Raw genomic sequence first — 19,235 nt, forward strand, 5'->3', positions numbered from 1 at the left:
TGCAATAATTACCTTACCCTCCGTTTCAATGCAAAGGCAAAACTATTTGCATGAGTGGTACCGCTATTATTTTAAAACACGATAAAACTGATAACTAATTGTTTTCACGAGGGGGCTATAAAAATAATGAACATAACGATGCATGTCTGGGGTCAAGTAAGAACTTAGCAGATCTGTGGGGGTCCTTGGTCATATAGAGTAAGTTGATTACCTGGGACATTTTGGTTCTGGAAGACTTTGGGGGAGGGTCAGAAAGCCTCCCAGAAACCTGGGAGGGAAATGGCAGCATGAGGCTGAGAGGGCTGGAAGAGAGTGAAGCTGACTTAATGCTTTACCGAAGACCAGCTGTGGTTGGGAAGAGACAGATGAGAGGGCCATGAGGCCCAGCGTTCCCTGAGGTCTGTTGTTGGAGATGTCACTTTCTTCAGTGATGTAGCCACTGAGACAGTAAATAGGGCCCCCTCCACTTGTGGAAGCAACTCTACCTCAGTGGGTTACACACAGGAAAACGAAAAACAAAAAAAAGGAGGAGGGGCTTGGGATTAAGAAGATTTCAGTATGAGGAGTTGGGGTGAGAGAGAGGAAGGTGTGTGTGTGTGTGTGTGTGTGTGTGTGTGTGTGGTGTGTGTGTGTAAACAACCAAAATTTAATATATACATGTATTAGCCATAAAAGAATTATAAATCATGGATTACTAAAATTTGCAACTTCTGATTCTAGACCAGTTGTTTTGTAAGAGGCCATAAGGCATTTCTTTTAAGCAGTGAGGCCATGTGGTCTCTGGGCCAATTGCTCAACACATACATTAACGGGCACTGCTGAAACTTCGTCTTCAAAAATGGGGGAAGGGAAGGGATGCCATTGTCCCATGGGACGATGTGGTTGGCCCATTGGCTGGGGTTGGTTGGCCTCTCAATCCAGTTAGGTGATTTAAATAACGACCTAGCAGATCTAGAAGCTTCCTTCCCATAAACGACTTTCTTTTTTCTATTGTCTTTAAATATCAATGGTGTTTCTATGTCAGGAAGAGTACTGTTGTGGTTAAGAAAATGCTACTTTCACTTCAGTGGCATCTCTCTGCTCTGCCATCTCCCTTCTTCCACAATGTTACTACTTAGCTGTTTCAGTTTATAGTTACCCAGAATCCTGCTTTACAGAGCCTGGCTTTTTATTTTATAGATTTTCTTATACCTACCACAGTAAGTAATCCTATTGTTGTTTTAAATGCCTGGGTTCTATTACACAAGTAGGCCACGTTTGTTAAGGCAAATCTGGGAAAAAGGAGAAATATTAAAGACTAATAAATATGTGCTGAATGTTCTTATGTATTGACCTATACATTTACAGAAAATTATCCAGAAGTCTTTTATTGACATTTAAATGTGCTGTCCATTCTTCTAGGCACAGACATTAAGGAGCTATTGTGCTTGGACCACAGGAGTTCTCCACCAGGGAGGAGAGGCAGGACCAACTGGAAGTAGAGATTCTTTCCCTGGGTACTGATTCAAGGAATGTGGCCTGGCAAGTGTCATAGATGCTGGTCAGAGCCCCAGCCTTGGCACCTGTGCACAAAGGAAACCTATACAACTTTCTCTCTTCCTCCTCCTCCTCTCTCCCCTCTTCCTCTTCCTCTCATTTTGCTGTTGCTCTCTGGCAGAAGTGCCCAGTGGCCAGCAGTGCCTCTTACCTGCTGGCTTCAGTACCACAGAAACCAAATCCCAGGCTTGTGGTCCAGATCAGTCTGGAAGCTAGCAGAGGGAGCACTCTAGGAAATGCATATGACCAGCACTGTGTTCTGCAGTAGGGGCAGTGTGACTGTCTTACAATGAAGATAGAGAGCAAAGTCTGTGTGCAGGACTCTAAGTGGTTAGAACCAGGGAATGTTCAGTCGAGTTAGAGAGGCTGACCTGTAACTGCGAGATAATGATGTGGCCATCATAGTGAGCTGCCATGGGGTCCCGGATGAGTTGGGATGGAACATGCTCAGAAGAGAAAAAAAAATTGATATGGGATGCCTAGGGTCAGAGTGTGGCTGTGGGCATTAAGCGCCAACGCTCATCTTGCTTCTGACCTAAGAAGGAAGTGACACTCAAAGACAGACCTCAAGGAAACAGTCTGGGAGGCAAACGGTATTTGGTTAGGGCAGTGGTTCTCAGCCTTCCTAAGGCCGTGACCCTTTAATACAGTTCCTCATGTAGTGGTGGCCCCCAGCCATAACATTCACAACTGTAATGTTGCTACTGTTATGAACCATGATGTAAAACACCTGTGTTTTTTCCTATCGTTTTAGGCAACTCCTGTGAAAAGATCATTTGATTCCCACAAGGGGCTGAACCCACATGTTGAAAACCACTGGTTTAGGGGCAGCCAGGCTTCATTTCCAGGGGGGAGTGTGGGATGCATAAACCCAAAGGCAAATCAAGTCAAGTGATAACCACCATATGCGTAACATCTTAGCTCAGGCAGGAGAGCACAGGGTCAGCGGCAGCACGTGCAGGTCCGATGGCACACATGGTTAGACAGCATGTTCTCATCACATGTACCAGTGCAAGGTCATATGGTGGTTCGGGGTTACTTACGTTCATAGTAGTTAGAGTGCAGGTCTGAGTGTGGGGTGGAGTACGTAGATATTCTTGGCCTAGACTGTCAGTGTGGGTATCAATTTCAATGGGAAACAAACTTCTCATAGTAGGAGTTTCAGAGAAAGTTCTGCCACTGGTGCTGCTTAGACTCACTTTGTCCTGAGCTCAGCCTTAACTGGTCACTAAGTCTTGGGGGATGTACCATATGACTTGGGCCATGTTCGCCTCTGGCCCAACAAGTGAGGCTAGCTTCACACAGACATTTAATACAGTGTAGAAGGAGGGGTGGCTGGCAACTGGAGGCCTGGGTGTTCCTTAACAGCCGCTTTAAGAATAATATGGAGCAAGGAAACAAGAACGGCCATTACATCTGTGTCTGGATCATCACAGAGTCAGGATGCTGTATTTGTTGTTATGTTTCATTGGGTCTGATCTTGTAGGATAGAACAAGCCTTTCTGCCATAGAGTTGAGTGACCAGAGTCTCATGGCTTGCTGAATCACCAGTAATGCCCTAGTGGGGTTTTGAGGGTTCTGGGTGCACAGTAAGCAAGCCAACTTCTGCTTCCTCAAAGCCATGTTTGGTGAGTTGAGGAGGGGTCAACATGAGCCAGAGGTTGGCAAACAGACGTGCTTTTAGGGCCTGATGCTGTTTAAAGTCAGTGGAGAGAACACTCAGTTTATAGCTCCTCTATAACTTTAACTCAAATGCTTGCTCATTGGCTGACGGTGTTAAACAACTTGACTTCAAGCTCAAGAGAAAAATATGGGGTGTTGTCCAATGTATATGTAGAAAGAGATATATATGTCTGTAATAGAAATAAAGATGCCTGTGAACTTCCAAATGATACTCTGAAGATATGTTAGTTTTATTACTATAACAGTATCTGAGCCTGGGTACTAGAAGAAGAAGAAGAAGAGGAGGAGGAGGAGGAGGAAGAGGAAGAGAAGAAGAAGAAAGAGAAGAAGAAGAGGAGGAGGAGGAGGAGGAGGAGAAGAAGAAGAAGAAGAAAGGGTTTTGTAGTTCTCAAGGTTAAAAGGCATTGTCCTGGTTCTCACCTTAACAGCCACTTAATAGATGTTACCATGGTGGGAGTGTGTGGGAAGCAAGGCCCCATGGTGAGAAAAGAAGCCAGAGAGCTGTGGGGGATGGGGCTAGTCTTCCTCTTTCACATAACCCTTTTTTTTTGACAACTGAGCAGTGTCCCTGAGAACTAAGTTGGTCTTCCGATGGTGGCGCCCTAAGAGGCCAGCTGCCTTGTGCTTGGTTTTTGAACCGTCCCAGCACTGCAACGTTAAGGACCAAGCTTAGAACACGCAAACCCTTGGGGGGAAAAAACCATAGCAGAAGGCCCTCTTCCAGGTGTGAGAGATTTGCATGCACACAACAGACAAGAACAAAATATCACCTTGCTTATTATTAATAAGGCTTCTATGTCAGGCTGTCTATGGAAACTCTGAGCTCCACTGAACTGTGCTACCTGAGTGCAGGCTGCAGTGCCTCTTCTGAGACTATCAGCTGGAGACGTAAGAGGCAGGGGCACAAGTTTTCCAGGCTGGGAAGAAGAGGTGGCTGCCTCTCTTTCTTTGTGAAGCATCCCTAGGCCAGATGGGTTCCTGGGAGGGCCGGTCTCAAAAGATAGAAGGGAACTTCCACAGGAAAAATGAACACGGATTTCCAGGCACATGCCTGTCCTAGCCCTAGCCAATTGTCTTCTTAACCTTGATCTTGATTACGTCTTCTTGTTAGGTGGGCGCCAAAGGGGCCTGCGTTAGGAGATTTTTTTCCAAACAGCTTCTCACTATGGACCTGTGGTAGTTTGAATGAGAGTATTCCCATAGGCCCAAATATTTGAATGCTTGGTCTCCACTTGATGGGACTGTTTGGGAAGAATTAGGAGCTGTGGCCTTACTGGAGAGCTTAGGTCACCGGGGTTGGCTCTGAGATGTCAAAAGCCCACACCATTCCTCTCTCCACTGCAGGTTTGCTAATTACGATGTAGGCTCTCAGTACCTCTGTCCTGTGCCATGCCTGCAGGTCGGCTGCCGTGCTCCCTGGCATAATGCCTATGGACTCACCTTCTAAGCCCCCGATAAACTTATATCCATTGCTTTGGTCATGGTATTTGTAAGACATCAATCGAAAAGTAACCACCACAGTAGCCCAGGCTTGCCCCTCCAGCTTCAGTCTCTTGGTGATGGGATTATAGACATGTGCTATCATGCTTGGATTAGGGAAGGGGCTTTAAAAAAATTTTTTTTTTTTTGGTTTGCTAAAGAATCATGAGAGACAGCATAAAGTCTAGTAAGATGCTTCTAATTATCCCCATTACCAAAGATGTTTAACTCATTTGATTGAGGCTTGGTGAAATTCAGTATTCTGTGAGCTTAGCAGGCACACACAGTATTCAGATGTGGGCTAGCCTTGGAGCTTACATTGTGACTCATGCCATGAGCGTGTTGTACCTGAGGCTGAGCATGCAAGCATGATTCCAGTTATGGTGAGAGGCGATATAATAGGATTTGGAGAATAACTAGAGATCAGAATCTGGACTGATGAATGTGTGCATGCTTTCTTTGATTCCAATTGGCTTGATGGAGGGGCTGGAGAGACGGCTCAGCAGGTAAGAGCACTGGCTGCTCTTTCCAAGGACCTGAGTTCAATTCCCAGTACCCAGATGGCAGCTCACAGACAGTTCCAGGGCATCTGATGTTCTTCTGCCCGCCATGGGCAACAAGTGCACATCGTACACACCATACATGTAGACAAAACACCCACATGTTAAAATAAATGGATTAACTTAAAAAGGAATAAACAATAAAAGTTAACTTGAGAAACTGAAGGTAAGAGTTTTTGGTGCCTGCAGCTTAGAGTTTTTGGCTGCCATAGACTGCAAAGCCATGCTGTCTTTCCTCACATTTGGATTTGCCGACTCCCTGATCTTTTGCAATGGAAACCCCTTTGAATAACTACACTGAAACCATAACTTTCTTTTCTTAAATTTTTATTTAGTTTTATTTTATGTGCATTGGTATGTAGGTGTCAGATGCCTTGGAACTGGAATTACAGACAGTTGCAAGCTGCCATGTGGGTGCTTGGAATTGAACCCAGGTCCTTTGGAAGAGCAGACAGTGCTCTTAACCGCTGAGCCATCTCTTCAGCCCTACCATAACTTTCTTAATAGCACTTCTCATCATGTATCACATGATGAAATTGAAAAGAATGTCTTCACCCAGTTGCATATATGGGAACACACACATACACACACACACACACACACACACACACACACACACACACGCACACACACACAGACAGACACAGAAATAGATTCTTGACAGTTATCTCAGGTTGATGTTGATCTTCAAATCCTCCTGCTTCTATTTTCTGAGTGTTGGAATTGCTGGCTGTAGTTCTGTGCCATCTGCAGACAGATCCTTGTATTCTAGAGTTGAATTTTACTCACTTTGCAGTTAGCATTAGTGCCGTAACACAGAATATCTTACTGAAGGAGACAAGTTCATTCTTGGCGTGAAGAGGATGGGGAAGGGATGAGCAGGGAACTGAATGGGGACAGGCACAGGTTAAAAGGCTAGAGAGACTTGGAGGCGATAGGAGCTCCACAGGGAGACCAACAAAGCCAACTAACTGGAACCCAGAGGGGCTCGCAGAGACTGAAGCACCCAACCAAGGACCACGCATGAACTGGACCTAGGCTCTCTACACAGATGTAGCTGATGGGCAGCTCCGGCTTCATGTGGGTCTCCTAGTAAGCGGAGTGGGGGCTGTCTCTGACATGGACTCTGTTGCCAGCTTTTTGATCTATTCTCCAAGGTAGGGCTGCCTTGGTAGGCCACAGGGGAAGAGGATTGCTCAGTCCTGATGTGACTTGATGAGGTGGGGTGGGTTTGTGGCGGGAGGAGCTCCCCTTTTCTGAAGAATAGAGGAAGGGGGGATATGGGGAGAGGAAGAGAGGGTGGGACCTGCAGAAGAGGAGGGAGGGGGCTAGATTGGGATGTAAAGTGAATACATAAATAAATTAATTAAAAATGCACATGACAGTAGAGGTGGATTGGTCTTGCAGCTGAGAGCTCTGAGGCAGGGGCGTTGTAGGAGAGAGTAAATCATAGGTCGGTTGGAATGAGTGAAAAGTACATTAGTGATGGTTCAGGATATTCAGGAGCCTGTAGAACTCATCAGAGCAGCAACTGGAAAGCTTGTAGAGATTTATCTTTTTCAAATCCCAGGCCCCGCATTTATGATAGAATTTTTTTTAGTGGGAAGCAGGGCTCCTCCTCATCCTCTACAGGATGCCTGACAATTTTTGGAGTGACAGATGACCAACAAGAAGCAATTGTAAGGATTTCTATAAGGCCATCTTCTCCCTGGTTCACTCACTTGCTCGTCTTCTCTAGAGACAGACTCTCCAGTGCATCTGAAGCATTGCTCTAGGCACTGGGGGCCCAGGGACTGGGACAGTCAGTTTATTTTGTTCATTTGGTACAGTGTCAGGTTATGAGAGTTCTACAAAGGAGAGTAAAGGAAATAAATGTGGAGTGGTGATTTTAGACTGGCTACAGACTGAGGGATAGCATCTTTGAATAAATGACATTTGAGGAGGGACCTCAATCAAGGGACCGCATGGACACTGGAGAGCTAGCTGTGTGGCCCCGGCAGAGTGTTTTCATCTGGGCGTCATCTAGGCAAGTCGTTGGCCTGTGGCTTTGTCCATGGCTATTGTGGGAGGAGTGCTGAGTGACTCAGGCTCTGCACTGAGGAACCATTGATTCACACTGTATTGGGCAACTGGCTTACCGCTCTGATTCGGTTTTTGTTTTAAAAAAGGATCTTATGCAAAGTTTGTCTAGATCTTTCTACTTTTTATTATGTGACATCTCACATATGCTAAAGGGTAAGTTTTTTCTTCTTCTTCTTCTTTTTTATTGAGAGAGGTGAAAGCACGGGAGAAGATGTGTGTGGGTGCATGTATGGAGGTCATAGGACAAGTTCTGGGACTTGGTTCTCTCTTTCTACCATATGGGTCCTGGGGATTGAACTCATGCCGTCATATTTGGTGATAGGCATCTTTACCCACTGAGTTATCTTACCAGTCATCAGTCCTCTTTCCTCCTCCTCCTCTTCCTCTTCTCTTTTTTCTTTTTTCATTTATTTTCTTTCTTTTTTTTTAAAATTTTATTTATTTATTGTATATGAATGCTCTAGCTGCAGAAGAGGGCATCAGATCTCATTATAGATGGTTGTGAGCCACCATGTGGTTGCTGGGGATTGAACTCAGGACCTTTGGAAGAGCAGGCGGCGCTCTTAACCACTGAGCCATCTCTCCAGCCCTCATTTATTTTCTTAGTGTGTGTGTGTGTATGATAGGCAAGCATCAAACTCACAGAGATTTGCCTGCCTCTGCCTCTCAAAGGCAAATGCCATCACTAAAGGCATATGCCATCACATCTAGCCTAAAAACTCAGAAATATATGTATCCTGGGCTGGCCTTGAACTCCCAATCCTCTTCCCTCTGCTTGTTTGGCAATATCCCACTTGCAGGTACCCCCCACACAACTGGCTATTATTTTTAATTATTCTTCTTACGTGAAGCAAACATACAAAGAGTGGCTTTCATTATGGCATTTCCATCCATCCCTTTTGTCTTTTTTTTTTTTTTGAGATGTCCTTGTTTAGCGCAGGCTGACTTTGAATTTGCTGTGTAGTGGAGGATGCTTATTCTTGAGCTCTGCATCTTCCTGCCTTCACCTGTGTGCTGGGATGACAGACATGTGCCACCACCACACCAAACTAATGTTTTCATATGCTCGTGCCATTATACTTTGTTCCCACACACCTCCACCCCATCCCACCCTTGGTATCCCCATTACCCCCCACTAAGAGGTAAATTGCCAAGGACCCAAACCAGCTGTGCAGTCAGAGAACAGAACCTGGTCTAGTGCACTCAATGTTGATGCTGAGTCAATCCCCCAGGGTCTGACTTTGTATCCCACTGATTTTCATGAGTATTATATTTTGTTAGGCTCCAGGGCCCTAGGTCCTAGCTTATAGTATCTCTCCTGTGGCTGATCATCCATGGAGACCAAAATGTGTCCATGTGTATCTATGGGTCTCTGAGGATAGCAACAGCTGCCTGGGAGTTCAGCCAATGAAGACTTTGTAGACTTAGCTTTAATTACACCTTATTTGTGTTCAACATGGTGCCCATGGCCAAGGGCAGTGACAACATGCCAGAGGAGAACAAGGAAATGCTGGGACTTTGGGAGCCAAATGTGCGCAGAGCCCTGGAGAGAAAGATATTTCTCTTAAGCCCTCCCACCCTCTTATATAAACAGTTATGGAGTGATTGTTCTTAGATCAGCGTTAATGGAATCCTAGCTCTGCCTTTGCTGTAGATGAAGGGTGGGCAGCATGCAAAAATCTGATGCTGGGGACCTGATGGAGACCAGGACACAGCTGGCAAGCTAAGGGCTGAGGTGGTGTATGAGCTACCCTCAGAGTTTGGGTGTAAATTGTCCCTAGCATGCTCCTGTGTTTGAACACGTAGGTCCTAGCTGGTGGTGCTCTGTGGGGAGGATGTGGGACCTAGCTGAGGAAGTGAGTCTCTGGGAGCAGGCCTGATGCTTTCAGCCCAGCTCTGCTTCCTGTCCTTGCTCTGCTTTCTGATGTGAAAGTGCAAGGAAGCTGCTCACACTCCAGCTGCCACAGCTGTCCTTGCTGCTCTGTCTCCCCCCCCAGCCCCCCCCACATGGCCTGTGCCTCTTTCCTTCAGTGGCTTTCAGTTAAGTGTTTGGTTGCAGCAACAAGAAACGTAACTAATTCATCTACCCACCCCATGTCTCTCACCAGTTAAAATTCCCCTGATTTGGTCTGGAATATCTCACTTGTTTGAGTTTTTCTGGTATATATTATCTTATTTATTTATTTATTTATTTATTTATTTATTTATTTATTTATTTATTATGTATGCAATGCTCTGCCTGCATGTGCACCTCCAGACCTGAAGAGGAAATCAGATCACATCAGAGATGATTGTGAGCCACCATGTGGTTGCTGGGAATTGAATTCATGACCTCTGGAAGCGCAGTCGGTGCTCTTAACCTCTGAGCCATCTTTCCAGCCTCCTATTATCTTATTCCTTAAACAGAATTATTTGGGAGGAGGAAGGTAGGGATTTACCAATAGCCATTAAACGTGGCTTGATTTGTGTTTTCTCATTTAAGCTATGGAGTGAGTGAGTCCAAGCCTCGTCTGGACTCCAGCCTTGCTTCTGCCTGCCATGGCTGTCACCCAGTGCTACCTGTCGGCTTTCTCCCGGGCTCCTGGGTATCCAGGTTGATTCAGAATCACCTGCTCTTGGAGTGGTTCTCAACTGAAGGCTGTCTGTGGTCCCACATCTCCGCAGGGCTGGGCTGAGTGACTTTCCCTATCATGCTCTTATGTGGCTTTGTCCCTGCCATGTACTGCTCTCAGCTTTCCTAACTCTCTTACTTCCTGGGGGGAATCCAGATGTGGCCTAAGCTGGCGTAGACATCATCCACTGCATGTGAGTCTGCACGAGAATTCAGAAGCCACATCTAGAAGTGACAGCTCAGTTAAGAGTGCAGAGGATCTCAGAGAGACTAATAATGCTCCCCTTTGAAATACAGTGACTTCGTTTAAGAACTCTTCTTCATGTCACTCATTGAGTTAGTATATTCGAGGAGGGACACAGAACAAAAGGGGGAAGATTGCAAGAAGCCAGCAAGTCAAATGATTCTGTTTCTATGCTGGCACTCAGTTCAGGTCCTGACCTTGGGACTTCACTGTTGCAGGGGGGCAGATGACGCCAAAAGGGGATCTGGAAGGACTCACATCACAGGTCTCTCTTCCAGGGCGATGTTCTGCAACGACTTAAAGGAGAAGTACGAGAAGAGGATCATTATCAAAGGGGTGGACGCTGAGACCATGCGCACTCTGCTGAACTACACATACACAAGCAAGGCTCTGATCACCAAGCAGAACGTGCAGCGGGTTCTGGAGGCCGCCAATCTTTTCCAGGTCTGTGAACAAACATGCTCTGTGCCCTTGGAAGTGAGTGAAGGCAGGGAGCACAGAGACAGAGACAGAGTCAGAGAGATAAAGAGATACACAGAGATAGATAAACATAGACAGACACATACACAAAGACAGAGAGACAGAGACAGACAGACAGACAGACAGACAGACAGACACACACACACACACACACACACACACACACACACACAAAGAGGCACACATGCAGAGCAAGCTTACCTGAAGGTCAGAAGATGCTCCTTTGGACATTTAGTGGCAGGTAATGAGATGAAGCCCACTTTACCAGATGAGGCAGGGAGTGTGGTGCCTGGTTCTACACTTGTTATCTCACTACAGCACAGTGGCTGTCAAGTGTAGCAGCCCAGTTAGAGCCAGTGGTGCAGCTCGTGCCTCCTCCACACAACATTTGATCTGAGTATGGCCAGGGCAAGAGACTAAGGCAACAGAGAGCATGACAGAAAGTGCTGTGATTTGAAACCGGGTTTTCTGGTTGGAGAAACTACTGCTTGCTGTCACACCACTCAGCTTTCAGGTGATGCTGTCTAAATGTGGGGGGACCAAGATACTGGGTGACAAGCACTTTGTGCTGGCTGTGAAAGGGGAGCACTGAGAGGTAAGCAGTGTCTCAGAGGAGAGAGGACTTCAGAGTTGTGCTTTATTTTAAAGTAGTGTATTGTCTTTATTCAATAGTGTTTCCTTCAGTATGATTGCAGCAATTACACTGGCTCCATAAAATAATTAGAATATGGAAATGTCAGTTGCATCAATAATTATAACAAGAACCCCATCTAGGTTACCATCTTTGCCCAGGCCAATCACATTGTTAAACTTGAACCCATTTGGGTTAATGTTGTCTCATTGCCTAGATGTGTAAGAGACCGAGTTCAGGGATAGGCCAGGTCATTCCTAGGGACCAGGGATAAGCGTCAAATCTTGTGCATGGCTTGGCTCTTGTGGAAGTGGTGTCTGCTTGTGTCACAGTTGGTTTGGTAACTGAAGGAACAGAACCCAGTGTCTGAGAAGGTAAGCATCTCTGAGGGGGTTCAGGGTTCAAGACTATTGGTAGGGGGATTAGCTCTGTTGAGGCTGGGGTCATGGGGTGTTCTATAGGGTCTCGAAAGACAGGAGTGTGGAAAAGAAATAGATAATTCACTTCAAAGCATCCTTGATGAATTCTGAGTGACAGGTTGCCACCAGTTTAGTCAATTTCATTCATTCAGTTCCGTGGGCATCCTGAAGATGCCAGGCCAATCATTTTTAGAAGGGCTGATTTTTCTGGTGATGTCTCCAAGTCAGTTACCACTCCCCTGATTCTGTCTCGGATCACGGTCAGCCCCTTCGATTGGCAGGAAACCATCCCTCACTAACTTGATGCCCTTTTGTGGCTCATCCCCTCTTGCCCACTACTTTAGCAATATGACCTCAGAGCAATTCTTCCACGTCACAGAGTTCTTAACTTATGAGTCAACAACCTTGAACAGAGTTACCCTACTCACCTTTGGTCAGGCGAGCTTCAGTGGTCTGTGTTATTTTCATGCTAATTTCCCTTACTGGGATCCTGGAAAGGTCCAGAAGGCCAGAAGAGGATGTCAGATTCCCTGCAGTAGAGAGCTACTGGCAGTCGTGAGCTGATTGGTGTGGCCGCTGGAAATCAAAATCAGCCATCCTGCTGAGCCACCTTTCTAATTCTCCCTAAACACTCAGGTTCAGTTCTGTTACGTGTTAGGGGAGTTGCAGTGTCGCAGCTGCTTTGTATGTGATCTTGAGAGCAGGAGTTGATAAAAGTTGGAGTATATGGCATAAGTACGCGTCTGAGTGGGGCACCCTGCAGCCTCTAACTTGACTAGCTGGTCGGGGTGGTGGTGATGGTGGTGGTGGTGGTAGGGGTGGTGGTGGGAGGGGGGAGGGGTGGGGGAGGGTGGGATGTAGTGGTGATGGTGGTGGAGGTGGTGATGGTGGTGGAGGTGGTGGTGCTGGTGGTGGTTGTGGTATAAGAAGCTCTGGGTATGCTCCAGCTGTCAGCAGGTCACAGCCTCTTACTTCCTGGGTCAGGAAGTGTGCCCAGCAGCCAATGTGTGTGTTAAGGATGGAGGGGTGTTGTCACACTCCTCTTGCTTCACCACCTGGGTACACCCTAGTAAGGGAAGCTGTAGAGAGCGAGGAGGATGCAGAGACCTGTGGTCTCAGGGTTAGTTTGTTTCTCTCTTCAGTCTGAAGGATTCCTTCCAGAAATTTCTTAGAACTAGCTAAATGGTCATAGATTCTTCTACCTTTTTTGATTTTTTTTCCTGGATGTCCTAGACTTACTCTGTAGACCAGGCTGGCCTTGAACTCAGAGTGATCCACCTGCCTCTGACTCCCGAGTGCTGGGATTAAAGGCGTGCGCCACCTTGCCCACCTCCTTTTAGCTCATTTTTATCATGGAAAATTTTTACTTTTTCTCCAATTATGGCAGATAGCTTTTCTGTAGTAGTCCGAGTTGGCCCTTGTCTGTGAGAACTTGAAATATATATTTTCCAGGCCCTTCCAGCTTTTAAATTTTCATTTGAAAAATCTGTGGAATTGATGGAATTGCCTTTATATGTGATTTCTTGCTTTCTCTCCTTGCCACTTTCAATACATTTTCTTTATTCTGTACATTTAGTGTTTTAATTATAGTATGATGCGAGGAGGCTCTTTTCTGGCTTTGTTTGATGTCCTAAATCCTTCATATCTTTTTGTTTGTTTGTTTGTTGTTTGAGACAGGGTTTCTCTGTGTAGCCTTGGCTGTCCTAGACTCGCTCTGTAGACCAGGCTGGCCTTGAACTCACAGAGATCTGCCTGCCTCTGCTTCCCCAAATGCTGGGATTGCAGGCGTGCGCTACCACGCCAGGCTCTGTGTCCTTCATATCTCAATTGGTATTTTTGTCCCTAACTCTGGTAACCTTTCAGTTGGGATTCTTTTTTTTTCTTTATTCTCTAGAATGATATTATCATATTTATCTACCATTCCCCCACTTCAACTTCCTTCATGTTCTCACGTCACAGCCTTTCCAACTTTTAACTCTTCCTTCTTTTATTTTTATAACTCACTAAGTCCAGTCAGTACTGCCCATGTGTGCATGGATGTGGGGCCATCCACTTAAGGATGGGAATCCTACTACCCTAGTAGTGGCCACATCTTCTAAAACTAACAACGTCCTCTGCCAGCAACTATCAGCTGTCAGCAGCTCCCCAGAAAGGGGTGGGGTTTGGAGATCATTCACCACAGCTGATCACCCTCGCAGCTGCCGTATCGTGTGCAGAAGATGGTACTTTATGGTGGTTCTCCTCATTCTTCAGCTCTTACATCCTTTTTGCCTCTTCTCCCGCATATTCCCTGAGCCTTGGTGGTGGTGTGGTTAACACAGATGCCCCATTCAGGGCTGAGCACCCGGTCACTCATTCTGAGCACTCTGCCCAGTCACGCATCTCTCCTTCGACTGCTGCCCACCACAAAAAAAAAAAAAAAAAAAAAAAAAAAAAAAAAAAGGCTCTCGGACCAAGGCTGCACACATTCATGTGTATAAGAAAAACTATTTAGGTGGAAACTAGACACCATTCACATTTAAAATAAATAAAAATAGAAGGTTCAGCCCTGGGACTCATGACTTCCCAAGTATGGGCTTTTGACCCAGGCATGAATTCCCTCCTGTGGAATAGGCCTCAAGTCTGTTTTCTTGAGAAAACAGAAAGTTTTTTTTTTCATTAAAAAAAAAGTGGTTTTCTTATAAAAGCCATTCCCGTAGGTACTAGTCAGCCTGTCTGGTCTGCCAGGTTGGTATTGCAGCATGTAGGATCCAGGGCTAGGTAAGAGCATTGATGTCTTTTCTCCCTCAGCATCCTGCATAACAGGCTCCCAATCTTTTTGTTGGTTTCTCTACATCCCACAACCAAAGTATATGAAGTCTTCAGGACTATGGTCTTACCATGGAGTTATGGTGGGCAACCAAGGAAACAGCAATGGTTTCTGATGTTTTGTAGACCTATGGTACTTAACTGAGCTAGAACTCCAGGGAGGTGTCCCACTCCTGTACTTCTGCAATTAAAAAAAAAACTGCATCCTATGTCTTCAGAGCTATATTCTCCTGTGCCTGTTATCCCAGGTTTGTAATTCCAGAGTGTCACCTGCATCCCACTGACACTTTATAATTTTATTCTCTCCCTGCTTAATTGTTCTACTTCTTCTACGTTGCCCCTGGAGATCTGTTCTATTGATGTGACATCCATAGAGTTTTTTATTTGATGATGTTTTTCATTTCCAGCAATTCAGATTCATGTTTCTTTATTATTTCTCTCTTTGTTGAATTCCTCTTTCATAATTTGCATCATTTTCCTTATTTCATTCAACTGTTTATATTCAAAACCAGGTGCTTCTTTTCTCCTTTGAACATACTTATAATCATTCTCTATCTGGGAATTTATTTAACTCACTCTCACTAGGTGCCATTACTATGGAATTAATAGTCTTTGGAGCAGTTACATTATCTTGGCTTTTCATATGTTACCTCATTGAGCTGTATGTATCTGTTGTTATTTCTTTGCTTGGTTTATTATTTTTTTTATCAGCTATTAGCTGAAGTATTTGTAATGTTCACATGAAACTTAGGTGTGATAAAGCTGAGTGTTCAGAAAATAGTTCAATAGTCCAGCATCTCCAAGTTTGGTGTCAACTATATATTATTTTTTTGCATAGGCTAAGAGGGAGAGCAATCACATTGACATTTTGATGCTTGACATTAGCAAATGTTGTAACACACACATACACACACACACTGAAAAGTTTTTAGAATGAGTATAACGAATCTAAGTAGATACTCTTCAAAGAAGGCCCACAAATGGTCTCTTTATGGCAGACACTTCCTTGGGAACTGTGCCTATGTCTCTTTGATGATATTTTAGGAGTTCCTGTGTGGCCATGTCTCTTTGGTGCTATTTCAGGAGTTCCTGTCAAAGAGTCAGGTGCTTTGTGCAACCTTTTATTGACTTATCTCTCTGAACAGCAAGTTGGCTACCGGTTGCCGTTGTTTGCCATCTCTCAGTTCATGGAACAGTCTGCTGAACACTTATCCAAAGGCAAATATACGAAAAACAATGTCTTGTTCTTATGACTGACAGCATGCTGGCTGGGTCACTCAGAAAGACTGGTTGACACTATTTTAGGAGAACGTAGGCAGTCAGAGAAACCCACCTTCTCTTGTGGTCAAAAGGTCTCTTAAGATGCTTTGGCTTTTTGTTAGCTCAAGAGTATCAGCTGGCAGCTATAATTAGCAAGCAAGGATGCTAAAGATCATTTTCCCACCTGCTAGGTGACTTCAGGCAATGTCTTTTACTCCGAGCTCTCTATTTCCCCCTCAATCCAAATGTAATTTGAATACTTTCTTTTTCACTAAGTGCAACGGATTTGTGAAAAAATAGTTTGTTACATGCAATGACAGATGAAAAAGTACACAGGTCTTAGCACAGTCCAGATGCCTAATAGATGTTTTCTTCCTCTATCTGCCATTTCCAACTTCCTTTTCTGTTGTCAGACTTTTGTAGTAGAGATTGATGGAAATAAAAAACAAAACTTTGACCTAGCAACCCCTTTGAGTTGCTAGACTTGGCTGGGCAGAGCACGGAGTGGAGCGGAGCTGTTACGGGTACTGCCTGCAGTGGGGCAGAGGAGTGGGTGGCAAGCCCTCCACAGTGGGGAACTGGAGAGGCCGGGAGAGAAGTGTCTCTTTAGAAGGAGCTTCATGGGGAGCTGGGGTTTCTCCACTTTCCCTATTCATCGTTTTCTCTATTCACAGTTATTTACGCAGAACGCACATGCCCGTGATGAAGTGGACACGGCATTATATTGCCAATAAGTAGCTCACAGAGTTTTGCAGAGCTGTGCATTGTGAGTGACACAAGCCTGTCATCCCAGTGTTTGGAAGACTGAGGCAGGAGGATTAAGAGTTTGAGGCCACATTGGGCCACAAACAGAAGCAAAACAAACCCAGACCCAAAACAAAAACAAAAACAAAAAAACTTAAAAAAAAAAATCAAACCTCTTGGTTTAGGATTCTCAGCTTGACCATTTTCCCAGCTCATCAAGCAGGGAGCCGAGCTGTAGGGACTGGGCTCACACACCAGGCTGAGGGAGGCACCATCAACCTCATCTTTCTTCAACTTTGTCTTCGTTCTCAAAGAAACATTTTCTATATAATCAGTTGGGAGATGCGGTCTGATAGGGAACAATCATATTTTGTCATTGAAAACGGCCCTGAAGGTGGGGGGATGTGCGCCACAGGGTTCTCTAAGTGTAAAGATCAAAGTCCGTTCAACTCAGTCCACCAGTTCAAAGCCAGTCCTCAGACCGACCACTCCTACCCCAGCCACCCTTTTTACCCCCACAGCTCTGCCCCACTCCCCTTCCCTTGTCACCAGCACCTGCCCTTTGCATACCACACTGCCCTTGTCAGGACTGTCCCCACATCTATCAGTACCTGACTTCAGATGGGCCTTCTCTCCTGGTCCTTCCCTGTGATCTCCTTTCTCCTTCCTCTTCAATAGTCAACGCCAGCGCACTGAGAGTGTGACCTTGTGAGGCCCAGTGCACGAGGAGAGGTCAAGGAGATTGGGCTTGTTGAGAGCAAAGCTCCAGAGGAGAAGAGAGCGAGAGAACTGACAATGCATGGGAAATAATATCTGTGAAATGAGCATTTATCACAGTGGCTATTACAGTCCCTTGTAACTCGTAAAATGCCATCCAAACATTAAGCTCCTATTTTCTTGAGGAAGGTGAGAGAGTTAAAGTGGATACGAGAGCCAATCAATGCTTTTTACAAACTACATTTTTCAACGACAAAAATGATAGTAACTTATTGCAGGGGCAGGAGGGAGGGGAGTAAATAAGACATAGATATTAACAAAGATAGAGAACCCCCCCTCATGGCTTTATTAGTGAGTGTGATGCCTTACACTATATTCTCTTGGGGAATCAGCTTCTGTGGCGATCTGTTGTCCTCTGGTGACAGAGTTTGCGTCACGATTTACTCTGGTTAGCTAAGTATGAACGGCAACTGCATGGGTTACCTCTGAAGCTCTCGGTGGTGGTGGTGGAGCGGGTGCGGGGGTCGGGGCCGGGGAGGAGGGGGCAGGCAGCGGGCAGCGAGGGCGGCTTTGTGTGGTCCTGCCCTGCTTGTTTCCTCTTCTATTTTGGGCCAGTAGGTTTCAGTCAGGGCTTTCCGCACTGCCCTGAATCCTGGAATAGAAAGCCCTGTGGAGGTCAGTAGGAGACGGACGCTAATTCTAAGTTCCTGAGGTTTGGGCTCTGCAGTTTATGCCAACTTAATTTGCCACAAGATAACGTGGTACACGGAGATTTAGACAATATTTTAAATCGTAACCTTTTAGCTCCTTGATATGGTTATGTAAATATGTAATAGTTTTTCTTTTCTTATTGTAAGCTACTTTTCTCATTTCATTTTACAAATATTTTGGGTATATCTTTAAAAGGCAAAGATCCCTTAAAAAAAAAAAGGTATGTGTTTGTGTGAGAGAAAAAGGAAGGGGCAGGGAGGGAGGGAGGAATAGAAGCAAGGTGTACATGCATGTCCTTGCGTGTGGGTGCAGGTGCTTGCAGACCGTACGGAGTCAGGGGACAACCTTTCCGTCTGGTCCTCATCTTCCACATTGTTTGAGACAAGGTGTATTCGCTGATACATGAACCAGGATGACTGACCCGTGTGTTCCCATCTATCTTTCTGTCTTAGTCTCCCGTAGGGAGTGCTGGGACAGCAGATGCTTACAGCACTGAGCCTGGCTTTGTATGTGGGTTCTGTCGATCAGAACCTGGGTCATCAGGCTTGCTTAACAAGTGCGTTTATCTGCTAGCCATCTCCTTAGCTCAAAAGATAAAGATTCTTATTAAAAATAAGCAGAAGACCATTATCACCCCCTAAAATTAATGATAATTTTTATGCCACCAAAGATTAGTGCTTATAAACATTTCTCTGACTTAATTTGTTGCTTAAATCAGTGATCCAAATATGGTCCATATAATGTAGTCAGTTGATACATCTCCTGAATCTTTCATCTTTAATATAATATTTTTATTCCTTGATAATTATACATGAATATAATATCTCTTGATCTCATTTATACTTCATCCCTTTGACTCCTCCAGGACCCACACTGACCCTTCATCCCTTCTGTGAACTTCACAATCCTTCCCCCTCTTAAAAACAACCCACCAAATTCAGCTTGTGCTGCCGTCGACTCATGAATGTAGGCAGAGCTTGTTTTTACATTCTTTTCCTCTCTCTCTCCCTTCTTCATACTTGTAGCATATTTACAGAAGAAATTAATCAGCTGTTCCATGGAGTTTCCCACCATCTAGATGTGGCTTCTGCGTGTGTTTATATTTTTTAATTAAAAAAAAACAAACGTAATTAACATGTATTTAAATTAAAATATAATTATATCATTTCCCCTCTTCCTTTTCCTCCCTTCAACTCTTCTCCTTTATCCCTGTTACAATCAATTCCTGGCCTCTGTTTCTTTACGGTCTCATGTAACAGATATTTACTTC

General features: G+C 45.0%; 1 protein-coding gene across 2 annotated transcripts in view; it reads left to right on the plus strand.

Moving 5' to 3' along the window:
• The window catches only part of KLHL6 (kelch like family member 6), a 41,748-nt gene that overhangs the window by 6,618 nt on the left and 15,895 nt on the right, over window positions 1–19,235 (plus strand). For both annotated transcript variants that reach the window (XM_084801637.1, XM_084801636.1), the window contains exon 2: window positions 10,474–10,639. In XM_084801637.1, the coding sequence (XP_084657763.1) occupies window positions 10,474–10,639 (166 nt within the window). The remainder of the gene's footprint in view (window positions 1–10,473; window positions 10,640–19,235) is intronic.

This window comes from Acomys minous, assembly GCF_964271855.1.
Source record: "Acomys minous genome assembly, chromosome: 11".
NCBI classification, from domain to species: Eukaryota; Metazoa; Chordata; class Mammalia; order Rodentia; family Muridae; genus Acomys; species Acomys minous.